Genomic DNA, 14,831 nt, shown 5'->3' on the forward strand with positions numbered 1-14,831 from the left:
CTGAGAAACCCAGTGCTGTAACTGGAGTCATAATTATAAAAAGTACTGTGAGCAACTAATGTGAGTCTCCATAAGTACTGATGTGCCCTTCCCCCTGAACACTTCCATAACTTATATTTCTAAAACATTGATTAAGAACAGCCGCCGCCGTGATCATATCACTCCAGTGCTAGAAGATCTGCACTGGCTACCAGTTGTTTACCGGGCCCAATTCAAGGTGTTGGTGTTAACCTTTAAAGCCTTATACGGTGTCAGTCCAGTCTATCTAAAGGAGCGCCTCCAGCATCACCAAATATACTGCCTGACGAGATCAGCCTCACAAGACCTTCTCTCGGTCCCACCAGTTAAAACAGCGAGGCTGGTGCAGACCAGAGAGAGGGCATTCTCTGTTGTGGCCCCCATCCTTTGGAATTCTCTGCCATGTGACCTTCGCCATGCTCCCTCCCTGGTAGGTTTCCGCTGAGGATTGAAAACTTGGCTATTTAGGCAGGCCTACGAGACTCCTGGGTAATCTGGTTTTAGTTTGTAAAGATGTGGGGGGGGGTTAATTAGAGACTGATGTTATAATTGTACTTATATGTTGTATTTTAATTTTTATGTACGCCGTCTAGAGTGGCCGTTAGGCGGCTTAGAAATAATTTTTTTATTATTTATTATTATTATCTCTTTTTTTCTTTTTTTTCTGTCAAAGGAGGCTGTGCATATCCACTATTGCAGTGGTTCTTAACCTTTTTTCAGTCACAGACCCCTTTGAGAATCTGATGAAAGCTATGCCCTCCATAAATAAATAAATAAATTTTATTGCATTATAAATTGATTTTTTTGTGGGGGTGGGGCTAGTTCATGGACCCACTGGATGGATGGAGCATAGATGGACCTCCTAGGGGTCCATGGACCACAGGTTAAAAACCCCTACACTATTTCTGATTCCTCCATTTAGGTGTCCACAATGACTTCCCAAGCCATCTTACAACAGAGTTTATTAGAGACACAACCCATTATGGAGATATTTGGGCAAGCATTTCCACATACTTCATTTTATAGGATGTGTATATGTGTGTGTGTGCATATCTGCTATACACTGCTCAGACCAGACAAAAAATTAATGACATTATGACTTATATACATGTTTCATAATATGGAGGCTAGGGATTCACTTCCACTATCTATGGAAGACCAGCATCTGGTAAAGTTTGGATCGCTAGCAGCAATTCTCCCCTGAGGAGTCCATTTAGATAGACTACCTCTGGAGACAGATGGAACGTGATGGATTCCTGAATGCTCTGGGAAATTTTGCAGTGAAGAAACTGACTATCCTGTCAAAGCCCTGGTCTCACTGCAGAATGGCAAGATGAGACATGCAGTTGGCACGATAACTCTTGAGTGTCCTCTCTGGCATTGCAAGGCCTGATTGGCTCCCTGGAATTTTGGGGAGTTACAGGCTATGAAGCAAGCTGGATGAAGACTAGAATACAAACTGTACAAGTCTCACTCTGAGGTCAACTAAACTTAATCGTGCTTATCATGCGGCAATGTGGGCGATGAGCAAGGCATACTTTGCAGCTGCATTGCATCCTCAAGCAGTCAGCAAAGTTCCTTCAGGTAGTTCAGATGTTGCTGATTCCACTGTGGGGGAAAGACCCCTGGAGGTCTTGAAAACCCATTGTGATCAACTGGCTGCACATTTCAAGGATAAAGTTGCTCAGTTTTGGAGAGACCTTGACTCTGCAGTTGTTGCAGTTCTACTGGAAGTGTCCAATGCCACAGCCTATGATGTGTTACGGGATTACTTCCAGTTTATGTAGCCTGATGATGTGGAGAAGGTGCATGCAGCTCTGCACCTGACCATGTGCCCCCTTGATCCCTGTCCGTCTTGCTTACTAAATCTAGCAGAGAAAGTTTGTCTGGTTGTGTCTGGAGCATGGTTAACATAGTGGTTCCACTCTTACTTACAGGGCCAAGTCCAGGGAGTAGCCATGGCAGTCATGCTATGGAGTGCTGCAGGCACTATTTTATCCCCAGTGCTGTTAAATAACTATATGAAGCCACTGGGAGCAGTCATTAGAAGACTTGGGGCAAGGTATGCTGATGGCACTCAGCTCTATTTCTCCATAACATCTGAATCAGAAGAGGCCATACAGGCCCTAGACAAGTGCCTGGCTGCAGAGGTGGGCTAGATTCCATTTCCACTCTCTCATCTCCTATCAGGAACTGATGATGGTAAAGAAACTACAGTGGGAGGAACAAGTCCTCGGTTGTTTTGGAGCATCAGCTGGCCACTCATTTGCTACATATAGTTCTCTTACCACTAGTACTAAAATACTGATTATGAATCAATTGTAGCCTTTGAGGCTTGTAGTTCCATGGTGATGGGTGTCCTGTAATTGTTATAGCTGTTACATCATTGGTTCATGCAAACTGATCATGGGTCCGGAGACCACAGAAAAACATGATATGGCATCGCTTCCAAGGTATTCCAGGAAGTGCAGTTGGTAGAAAGCTGCAGAGAGAACTTTGTGCTGCTATGAGTGGCATGGACCTTTTAAAAATGTTTTTAAAACAAGAAGAAAATGTAAAACCATCCTTGGCAACCTTGTAAGGTTGAATAAGGGAAGTGGCATTCCCCCCCCAAACCCCTCCCCATTTTTAGGAGGAGTTTGTTTCAGCTGTACCCATCTAATGATTGGTTAAAAAAATGACAAAGTTCTAGTGCATATACTTGGCTTCCACAACAAAGCAACTTACGTTCCAGAAATTCCTGCTGCCCAGTAGAGGAATCCTATCATCTTCATTATCATCAATATAATTTTCAGTATTACTAGCAAATCGAATCCACTCCTCATCACAGCTGGTATTGCTCCTTGATAAGGACAACCATCCTCTTTTTCGATCAAAGGCAAATTAAGGGCTGAGGTTATCATAAGGTGTCTAGTTAAATCTTTCTGCGTGTGCTCCTCATTGGGTAAGGGAATACCCACAGCTACCTATAATAGTTTGTACAACAGCCATTAGGACTTCTTGTTGTGCAGTGGGATACGTATTGTGATCCCCAAAGCAGGCATAGAGCTTTGTGCTTGAAGAGCACAGTTTGACAATGTTTGCTTCCTCTGGTTAGTCACTAGCACACCTAACAACAAACCACATGTGAGGCTTGCTTTTCATCAGGGAGGTGGTTTTGCACACACACGTGGGACTAGAGTTGAACTGAGTAGTGGATACACATCCACGGGCAGGGCTTGCTTTGCAACCAGTCGGTGTTTACATACCCACACTCAGGATTTGCTTTTCAGACCTATAGAGAGCTCGGCCCATTAATGGGAAGAATATCATTTACAGCATGGTGGTTTTGCTCAACAAGACTTTTTCCCAATATACAGGGTTGAACTGTGTGCTGGTTCACAGAGGTTTAGTGTGGGTTTAGTGCTACTCACAGCCCCTTTTAATTTGCATGGATCATATGATGTTGCAGGCAATCTGCAGCTAGAACACAGTTTTCCTCTTTAAATCCGTAGTATATCAGTGCTCTTTTAATCTGAAAAGGGAAGGAAAAAATGTCTCCAGTTCGTATCTCTTGTGCTTGTAGATGCTTTACTTCAATGCTTTAGATGGGTGTATCAATCATTCCCCTCTCCATGCCCACTCCCTCCTCCTCCCTTCCTTCATTTCATTTCCTGTTTGGCTGCTAGCTCCCATTCTGCAAGCCTGCTGCAAACTGTGCTTTATTTTTGTCCCCCCCATTTGTGCACAAAAGCATAACACTGTTCCAAGCAAATATTTGCATTCCAGCTGGGTTGTAGCAGTGAAAATATAAATAATCACACTTCAAAGGTTTTTTAAATGAAACTCTGGAACAAACTGAGCATGCTTGGTTGCCAAGGTAACCAGAGGAAGTGGACTTTTGACCTTGAGAGGGCCTGGTCATTAGGAAGCTGTGTGATTGATTCTTTCCCTTCAGTGTGAATGAAAAGCACCATGTTTGCAGCTGGCTTTGAGCCCCTTATGTGGACTGTGCAAACAGAAAACGGAGGTAAAAGCAGTGTCTTTAATACAATGTTTTGCTCCCATGTGGATAAGCCCTATGTCTCAATAAACATGGTGCTCCAAGTCCATATGTGTGCTAACTCTTGCACAACAGTTCACTGAACAGTATCACTACCATTTTTTCCACTAGCACATCTCTGGATCCAACCCAATGTGTTAAGAGGCCCTTATATACTTACTTATTTAATTGCAACTTTCTGAGTCTGTTGTTAATACGGATTTCTGAAAAACTTTTCAGTGCCCATATCTCATTAATTGTGGAATTGGTATACATTTAGTTGGGTATTGCCAACTGTAACACTTTACACTCAGTTGCAGATTTCCTCTGTGCAGCTTTCCTTGTATAAAAATAATGCTTATGGTTTTCCCTAATATAATTTCTGCAGGATCTTAGAGCTACAAGAAGCAGGATACTTGGATGTTTTCAAAGAGAAATGGTGGCCGCGGATGGGACGCTGTGATTTGAACAGCCACACCAATGCTCAGACAGATGGGAAGGCCCTGAAGCTTCACAGTTTTGCAGGGGTCTTCTGCATTTTGGCAGTAGGCCTGCTCCTGGCCTGTTTGGTGGCAGCCCTGGAGTTGTGGTGGAGCAGCAACCGTTGTCATCAAGAGACACCAAAAGAGGTCCATAACTTTTATTCTTATCACAATTAAAAGTAGAAAGTATAAAACTAACACTGAAGGAAAAAAACTAGAGAAAGAAAACTGAAGCTGTGGAAATCCAGTTCACTGGTTTATGACTGGAGATAATTACATTTAAACACAGGTTTCTTTTTTTTAAAAAAAGTTATATCTTTTTTTAAGTCCCTAATGTTTGTGTTTTATGGAAGGTACCAATATGTCAGCTCTGGCAACTAAAGTCCTGTATTTATTTATAGAGCAGATACAGCCTGGGCAGCAGCAGCACTGCAAACATTCCCACATTGCCCCACCATTGTGCCTCAACCTTGCCATGGAGAGACCATCTTTAGGGGTAAGAGTAGTTCAGGCACCATGCCTTTGGCCCTCTATTGACAGACAAGGATGTTTAGGGCTACCTTAAATGCACAGATTCAGCACACCTGATTCTGCAAAAGAAAAAAAAATCCATGTTTACTTCCTGGCTAGCTGGGGAATTGCCAAGTTGGTGCCAGTGATACATGTCCACAGAAGGCCATGCAAAGCCCTGCACAATACGTCACCTGTTCCTAGCCCTTACACACTTCTGGTTTGGTGTTAAAATACTCAACCTGGAGGACAGGGACACTGACCACAACTGTCAAGCTATTTGCCTCACTGGGGCCCCCCATCCAATCTTTGGTTAAGGTAACAGAAGCAATAACACTGCCTTTAGGTGACATGACGCTTGAGTAACAGCATGTATAGGTCAGATGGAAACAAGTGACCTCAAGCAATTTAAAGACTCACCAAGCTGAAGACAGTCCATACATAGTCATGTATTGTGAACTCACAGGAGCTTAACAACCCTTCCCCTTCCCAGGTTTTACAGCCCAGCAAAGCAACAAGAACATTTATTGAGCTTCTAGTAGGATCTGTGGCAGTATTCAGCTTGGTGAATGTTATGCAGCCCTGCTTTAACATCCTGTGTTATTAGAAAAACATTTATACGAAAGCCCTTGAAATGGTTGTTTGTGAAATGAGGACTCAAGTAAGGCCTTTCCCAGATTGTTTCTAGCATCATAGAGACATGATTGCATTCCAAGATGTGAACTTTCTATGGTAGTTAGTTGCTGTTTGGGGACAACACAGTCAGGGAGGGATTGCCAAGCATGATGTGAAAATACAGCAGCAAAGAACTCTAGGATGTCCCCACATGCTCTTATGTAACTCAATTTTCTTTTGTGGAGGAAAGTATTCCTTTACAAATAAAGTGTGGGAGCAGTACATAAATAAGGCAAGTGCTCTTAGAGAAATATAGAATGCTATTTTCCTTGAAAGGGGTCTTTCAGGCCCCTTCAGTGGCTATTTCCCCCCTTCTTTCTCTTTCTAAAAATAATGCTCTTCAGAGTTAAATGAATGGATTTTAGTTAAGCAATTCTTATAGAAAGAATATGAAATTGTCTATTATCAAAGATTTTTCTTGCAAATATTTCAAAGCAGTAATAATCAGCCTGTCATAGCCATATCTTGCAAAAAGACAGCTTCTGTTGGTATCAATTAAAATCTTTAATAACCTTAGCTCTCTGCTAGACTTTGAGACATTAAGGCACTTGAACCTTCTTTCATCTTGAACAGATGTTTTGTACCAGAGGGTTTAACAGGAGCCACACCTCAGCTGGGGAGAAGCACAGAGCCTACCACTTCTAATTTTTTTATTTCTTAATAGCCAGGATGTTGCAGTAATTTGCATGCCTACCATCTATAAACTAATGTGAAGGCTTATTTTCTATAATGCTACCTGTCATTAACATTCCATTTGTCTAGGTTTCTTATTTGTTCATTAAATTCATCCTCCAAATATTCAGCATCATGCTTCACATCCAAGTCAGAGGAATCATTTTATATGTAACTCTATCATCTATTTATATGAAAGGCAACATTTTATATATAGAATAATAGCTTGCTCAATTTACTCAGGCAGCTATAAGCATCATGAGTCTGTTCCTAATTCACAAGGTGATGTGCAGAAAGATCCATCTACATACAGATACACATTAATATGAGGGCTGAAACCTTTAGTTCATTCAATTAATAATTAGCCAACTAAAACTAAATTGAACTGAGCGCTTTAAAGTTCAGTCCTATGCATGCGCTCACATGGAAGTAGGGATGCTTGAGGCATTTGCTCTTTGCGAATTCTGTTTCAAATTGACCTGATTCATGCTCCTCAGACTAATGTGCAAATTGGAACAAAGAGCAATATCCAACTAACATGTTCCACCAGAGCAAGGTTTTCTGCTTGTACAATAGAACTTTCCCTCATTCTCCTCCCTCCACACTCTATTCTATTCTAGGGGTTTCTCCAACCCTCTGGAGTGGGTTTGGGGAGGGCAAGTGTGGGGAAAAGAGAGGAGAGAGAAGTTCTGCTGCACACGTGGAAATCCTTGCACTGACCGACCAGGTTAGTTGCATACCGCCCATCGTAATCCCATGGATTTTGCCCTTCTTCCAAATCGTGATGCTGTTCTCAGCTCAAAAGACAGACCCAAATGTGAATTGAAATGTGTACTTCTGGATTTCACAAGCCTGTGGAAATGCATACTTTGAAATAAATATGTCTAGAAATGTATATTTTGTGAGAAAAACATTCAAAAATACTATTCAAATACAAATTTCAATGCAGATCTTTTATTTTAAAAAACTGCAAGTTAATGCAGAAATGGGACAGAGCAGACAGGAATAAGCACATTTGAAACTCACAGAGACCAGAAATACTGATTTGTCCATTGCTACCTGTCAGTGCACCACTGAGTTCAGTGAGACTTAGGGCACAACTAGACATAACAGAGAGCCATACTAAATGGAGACAATAGTCAAGAAATCAGAAGAAGGCTAGGACTGGGGAGGGCAGCTATGAGAGAACTAGAAAAGGTCCTCAAATGCGAAGATGTATCACTAAACACCAAAGTCAGGATCATTCAGACCATGGTATTCCCGATCTCTATGTATGGATGTGAAAGTTTGACAGTGAAAAATGCAGATAAAAGAACAATCAACTAATTTGAAATGTGGTGTTGGAGGAGAGCTTTGCGCATACCATGGACTGTGAAAAAGACAAATAATTGGGTGTTAGAACAAATTAAACCAGAACTGTCACTAGAAGCTAAAATGATGAAACTGAGGTTATCATACTTTGGACACACAATGAGAAGACATGATTCACTAGAAAAGGCCATAATGCTGGGAAAAACAGAAGGGAGTAGAAAAAGAGGAAGGCCAAACAACAGATGGATTGATTCCATAAAGGAAGCCACAGACCTGTACTTACAAGATCTGAACAGGGTGGTTCACAACAGATGCTATTGGAGGTTGCTGATTCATACCATAAAAATAGCATCTGCAGAGAGTGGGACAGGAGGTCTTAATCAGAGCTGTGGCAGTATGTGTTGGGGAGAGAATGTAACCCATCTCCCCCCAACATTTTCCTGATTGAAATTTCCCTTTGAAGGTGCTATTTGCCCTGCAGGGGAAAACAAAGAAATCTGTATGTTTTCTCTGCAAAGCTGGGGTGCAGTTTTAATCAGGGCAAGAAAATGGGGAAGAGGTTACGTTATCCCACCCTCAGCATCATAGCCAAAAGATTCCTTTTCAAAACCCCATATAGACACAGCTGCTGTTAGCTTTTATTTAAAAAGTGGCTCACGAATTTCCTGTACTACATCTACTTTGGCCCTTACTCCTCAGTAACTGTAGCATTCCAGCCTTAGTTTGTACATCTATGCTTGCTCATTTAGAAGTAAGCCATGGGGAAAAAAAGGAAAAATGGATCAGTAAACTTGGATAGGGTCAGGTTATTAGTTGATTCATTGATGGGGCACAGTCAAAATTAATGAAGTTGAATTTGCAAGTTAAATGCACATGCTCATTTTTAAAAGCTGTTTGTTCTTAAATGGTACTTAAAAGAGAATAAAATGTATTGAGGATTGCCTTTCTTTGTAAAGAACTATAAGTTATCCCTCGCCCCTTCACTGCCTTAAAAAGGCACCTATACTTAGGTTTTGGTGATATGCAAACTTGAAAACATTTAACCAGTTAATTGGCTGAAATGCAAATTATTAATTCTGTAATGATAAATCAGTTGACTGCTGACCAATTAAAATGCCTATATTTATGGTGCATGCTTTTATTCCATGGTTCTTCCTACTGCTTCTAAAACAGTGAGTTCTCAATGAGGAATAACAATGCTAGTTGGGGACCATTTACATCTTAACAAGTTATTAAATACATGTCTCTAAAATGTACCTACAATGTCTCTCGTACAACGGCCTTCCCAAACCCTTGCCTCCCCAGATGTCATTGGAAAACAATCACCATCACCTATAGCCAGAATGATCAGAGATGATGGGAGCTGTAGTCCAACAACATCTGGGGGCCAAGGTAGAGAAGGCTACTATAAGGTTTGTGGGCAATGTGCGCCTTTTTAAAATTATATGTGCATTCCATGCACATGATATAAGGAGCCAAAGCTGGTCCTTGATCCCATACTGTGTAAGAATTGTTTTTCATTTTACAAGACATACAGTATATGCAGTAAATCTACTATTTTTGTAATGTGTAAAGGGTCTTTGAGATGCACCTCCTTGTAGCAGTAATATTAAAGGGTGCAATTATATAATGAAAATTCTTACCTGTACAAAGTTCTTACAACTTAGCACATAGTTGTATTGGATTTTACCGGGCTTAAAACCAGGGATGGGGAATGTGGCCCTGTGGAAGTTCTTTGATTCCTCCTCCCATCATCCCTGACCATTGGCCATGCTGGCTGAAAGAAGCTGGAGTCCCAAAACACCTACAGGGCCACAGGATCCTTATTTTTGGCTTAAGCACACTCAGTTCAGCACCGGACAGTGACCACATTATTTTTCCAAGCATGCATAGAAAAAAAATATCCCCCAACGTCAATGTCAAATACAAAAAACAATTGTTAAACAGAGGTCAGTTTCATTTTATATCAAGGTATTCCAAGTCAAACATGTATTATGGTTTCCATTCATTTGGGAAGAGAGCTGTTCCACTATTCTCTTTGCTACAATTCTGTTTATTTCTTTGCCTGTTTCTTAGACCGAATTCTAATGCCTAGCTTCATTAATGCTTTGGAAACCCCATCTTTGCTAATATGACTGTCTCTTGGAAGAGTCAGATGTTAATTGCCAATAGCTCTCTAACCTTGTAAAATGCTAACAGTCTATTTCTAAGAACTGCTTTGCCAGCAAGTAAGTACTTTGCATAGGCTCACCAAGCAGTATAGTAATGCAGTATTTCAGACATCTATGGCCTGCAGGCATGGCAGGGATCTTACACCAGGATTCTAGGGCAATCCAACTGTAGAAGGTTTATTAGAAACAACATTTCAGGGACATTTTCTTATAGAGAGTATATTTTTAACCTAAGCTCAATAGGAGGAGATACTGTAAGAAATGAAAAATGGATGAATAACTTCAGTTAGGTTCTAGGAACAGACATTCCTGTCTAAGGTAACTCCTAGGAACAGACCATTACTCTAAGGCAGCCTTTCCCAACTAGTGTGCCTCCAGACGTTGTTGGACCACAACTCCCATCTTTCCTGACCATTGGCAATGCTGGCTGAGGCTGATGGGAGTTGTGGTCCAACAACATCTGGAGGCACACTGGTTGGGAAAGGCTGCTCTAAGGTGTGGAATAGAGCTGAGCATAACTCTTCCAGATTTTGTTGGACTCCTATCAGTCTCAGGCAGCATGGCTAATGACAAGATATTATGGGTGTTGTAGTCTAACAACATCTGGAGAGCCACAGGTTCCCAATCTCTGATTTAGGTCATGTTGTCCATGAAGAATATGGATGGTGCTTCAATTTCTCAAATCACTTGAAGATACCTTATCGCTCTCTACTACTAATTTGTTCTTGAGTTTTCACCTAAAAACAACAGCAATAAAAAAGAATGCACATTGAACCTCTAAACCTATCATAATTAATAATCCAATTTACACCATCATTTTATAACAGCTCATATGGAGTCTGAGATGTTACTATCAATGAGTGAGGCTCCATAGAAGATGTGCTAAGGCTCTGAATATTTTCCAGAATTACTGGAAAAGGAATTCAGCAGAAGTTGCCCATTTTATGATGGATTTCTATTCCTACTGACATTACACAGTATACAGTATATTCCATTGCTACTGATGCTTCATTCTGTTAGCACATCTGTTGAAGTTTTGGGTTGCAGATTTAATCAGTTTTAACTAATGAATTGAATTGATTAATGAATTTATTTCCTGCCTTTTAGGAAACTTTCTTTAGAAGGCGGCTCACAAAAACAAACTAATAACAACATAGAAAACAACATAATTAAAACCAAAACATACAACCTCAATGCAATAGCTGCAGCCAGCGATAAATACTAAAACAGCCTAAGAAAACCCTAAAATAACGAAATAGAATAACACCACAGTAACAGCAACCCAATTAATATCCTTAAAATTATGGGTCGGCAGTGCTAAATATTTTTTAATGGCTGCTTGTCAGATCACAACTGAATCAGAGTTCCAAGAATGTGAAGTCGTTGCAAAAAAAAAAGCAGAGCTTGGAAAAGTTACTTTTTTGAACTACAACTCCCATCAGCCCAATCCAGTGGCCATGCTGGCTGGGACTGATGGGAGTTGTAGTTCAAAAAGTAACTTTTCCAAGCTCTGAAAAAAAGCCTGACTTCCTCGTACCCAGTAGCCCAATTGCTTTCACTGGTGGGCACATCGGTGGGGCTTCAGAGACGGATCTTAAAGGCTGGCTCCTATGGAAGAATTTAGTGCTTCAAGTGACCCAGTCCCAAACAATTTAGATCTCAAAATGCATTGGCAACTAATATGATGATGCAGTACAGGTGTTTTGTGACCTAACTACCTGGCCTCAAGTGCTCACATTTTGTCTCAAACAAAGTTTCCCACATAGCATGCATTACAGTTGTCTAACCTGGATGTTACTAATGCATGTGTAACTGAGGAGAGGTCCATCCCCTTCAGATAAGGTTGCAGATGACATATCAGATTAAACTGTTAAAAAGCGGTCTGAGCCACCACCATCATTAGAGCTTCTCTGGTCAGTTGAGAGTCCAAGAGAATTCCCAAACTGCAAACTTTGGTCCTTCAGAGTGAACACAACCCTATTTAAGATCCTCCATCCAGAGTATTTGATTTCTTAACTCACAATACATCTGTCTTGTCCAGATCACATTTCAGTGTGTTCACCCTCATCCAGCCCCAAACTGTCTCCAGATTCAATAGCCTCCCTAGGATGAGTAGATGAAAAAGAGGTAGAACCGACTGCCTAGGGAGGTGGTGGGATCCCCTTCACTGGATGTCTTCAAGCAGAGGCTGGACAGTTATCTGCGGGAGATGCTCTAGCTGTGGATTTCCTGCTGTGAGCAGGGGGTTGGACTCGATGGCCTACAAGGCCCCTTCCAACTCTATGATTCTATGATTCTATCCACATATTGATGTCCATTCAGCACAAACCTCCAGATCAGCTCCTGTAATGGGTTCATGCAAAAATGCATGAGTTACAGATAGAAACTCGAAGGACCCCATAAGCCAACGGCCATGGAGTGGAACAGAAATAGCTGAGAACCACTTCCAGGAAGTACAAGAATCACCCTAACACTGTGTCTCTCAGGCCAAACCCCAACCATTAGTTCAGAAGGATACCATGGTTGATGAAAGCATCAAAAGTCATAGAGAGGTCTAGAAGATTCAACAGGGTTGCCCTTCCCCCTTTTATTCCTCTCGTCATCTATCAGAGGTGCCAAGGCTGTTTCCATCCTGAAACATGGCCTGAAGCTAGATTGGAATGGATCCAAATAATCAGAATAATCCAACATAGCATTGATATAATCACTTATTTTGACTGTAAATGTTCTGTGAGAAAATAAGTGTACCTGTTCTGTGTTAACCTGCAAACATCTCTCAGCATAGATTTCAGAAATATTTTGACAATTTATTTCTCAAAGACAGTGTGATAGATTGATACTTCTCTCTAGCCCTTCAGATGTATTAAATATTGGGATCTAATATTATTATGCATTCCCGAGACACTAAGTAGTCCATTTAGTATATTAAGGCTGAAAAGGCACTTAACATGATCCAAATAGCTTGATTACTACTGGCTTTAAGTTTGAGTGATCATGCTTCACTGTTCTTCAACCTTGGGTCCCCCGGGTGTTGTTGGATCACCTCCAATCATCCTTGACCATTGACTAAGCTGGTTTTAGTTGATGGAAGTTGTAGTACAACAACGTCTGGAGACCCAAAGTTGAAGAAGAGTGCTTTAACTAGTTTTCTTCAGTTGATAATCGGCAGCCTTTTAGTACTGCCAGTGCCTGGAGCTCTTTCATAGGCTATGAATATTAGAGCCCATTCACATATCTTTTTTTATTTAAACAAGACCTCCTTATTATGTTTCAATTTTCCACGAGTGATACCCACATTTCTGCAGATCTGCAACAATTTATACCCAATACTTTGGACACAGTTATAATACTTATGCATTTGTTTTCCAAGCTGAAAAAAGGTACTCTAAAGTACCTTTCTAAGAAAGATTGTCCTTTTTTTTATCAATTGGTGGTCCTGAACACATGGAACCTTTTGCATCATCCTGAAACATATGTAAGAATGTTTGAAAGCTGACTACAAAAACAGAATGATTCAACATTTTCCTGACAGAGGTTTGTATGTGTAGGAGCTTCAGTGCGCAAGGAGGTCACATGATACATTGGGTCCCCTGTTCATTCTGATATCAGGGACATGTATCCTTACTATATGTACAGAATTACCTCTGAAGGTGCAGTGAATGGATAATCCTATGCTAGTTGTGAGGTAGTTTTGGAACACCTGCATAACTCCAGATCCAGGTGTATGTGTTTTTCCATCTGAGATGTTCATCTAATGGGTCTAAGCTACAGAATGGTAGACTGTGGTTCACAATTACAAGACATTTCTTGATAGCATAAGCAGCTTGATGATAGAGTCAATTACCTAGAATGGTGGTGGGCTCTCCCTCACCGGAGATCTCATAGCAGTGCCTTGTTGGCCATCTGTTGGGGGTGCTTTAGCTGTGGATTTCCTGCATGGGACAGGAGGCTGGACTAAATAGTGTATAAGACCCCTCCAACTGATTCTTCCTTGGAGCTGACAGCAATCTGAGTTCTCCTGCTTAGAACCACTGGCTTCTTGAGCCTGCATTAATGGCTTGGGGAGTGTGTAATAGCTTTCTGGGATGTAAATGAGGAGCAAAACGGACACTTGTGATATCATTCTCACATTGTATTTTACATACTTAATCTCAAACAAATTCAAGTATAAAGTGGCCCTTGGGTGAATTTCCATTCATTGATAAATCCTCTGTTGCAATTTTTTGTGACCATCGGTTAAAAAAGATTTCTTACCTAATAATATTGAGAAGCCAGGTTCTAGACAGGGTTCCATTCCTTTATCAGCTGTGTGGAAAAGGGACCTTTAGCAAGGACATCTTGAAATACTGTGATTCATGCAGCTTTACTCAGTATCTTTTCCCACTCTCTAACTCTCTGATTTGCTGTGTATTGAAAACAGCTGTCTGTCAGAATCATCTTGATCTGACAGTTTTGTTGCTCTCTAGCACCAATGTTTGCCTAACTGCTTTTTATCAGACCATGTAAAAAACACTCCATTAGAATGTCTTTTTCCTCTTAGCTGCCTTCCTCTAAAGGCCAATAGTGAGATTAGCATTGCACAAGCTAAAATAGTGGCATTTTGTCAATGTCAGTGCCTTCATGCATCTTCCTGCCAATCAATGTATACTTGAAATCATACGCAAGGCTCCAGCTTGTAACCTTTGAACTCAACTATTGGAGAAGACACTTTCCTACAATTTTGTCATCTACCCATCCTCTGGCAGTGTAGGAGTGTCAATTCCCTCCTCCAAGATTACCAGTTTGACATGTTTTGTGGCTTACTTATCATTATCATAACTACCATTTATTGGTATTTTAATGCATATTTTAGACAATCTGCTGTAAACCACTTAGAGGTCTTTTGTTCCAGTAAGCAGTGTATGTTGTTGTTTGTTGTTATGTGCCTTCAAGTCGATTATGACTTATGGGGACCCTATGAATCAGTGACCT

At 40.9% G+C, this 14,831-nt stretch overlaps 1 protein-coding gene across 4 annotated transcripts in view; it reads left to right on the forward strand.

Moving 5' to 3' along the window:
* GRID1 (glutamate ionotropic receptor delta type subunit 1) overlaps nt 1-14,831 on the forward strand; it is a 1,096,368-nt gene that overhangs the window by 1,057,531 nt on the left and 24,006 nt on the right. For 2 of the 4 annotated variants that reach the window (XM_061635045.1, XM_061635046.1), the window contains 2 exons: nt 4,428-4,668; nt 4,928-5,017. In XM_061635045.1, the coding sequence (XP_061491029.1) occupies nt 4,428-4,668; nt 4,928-5,017 (331 nt within the window). The remainder of the gene's footprint in view (nt 1-4,427; nt 4,669-4,927; nt 5,018-14,831) is intronic. The other 2 variants (XM_061635047.1, XM_061635044.1) reach the window with 1 other exon arrangement.

Source organism: Rhineura floridana, chromosome 7 (genome assembly GCF_030035675.1).
Source record: "Rhineura floridana isolate rRhiFlo1 chromosome 7, rRhiFlo1.hap2, whole genome shotgun sequence".
Classification (NCBI taxonomy): Eukaryota; Metazoa; Chordata; class Lepidosauria; order Squamata; family Rhineuridae; genus Rhineura; species Rhineura floridana.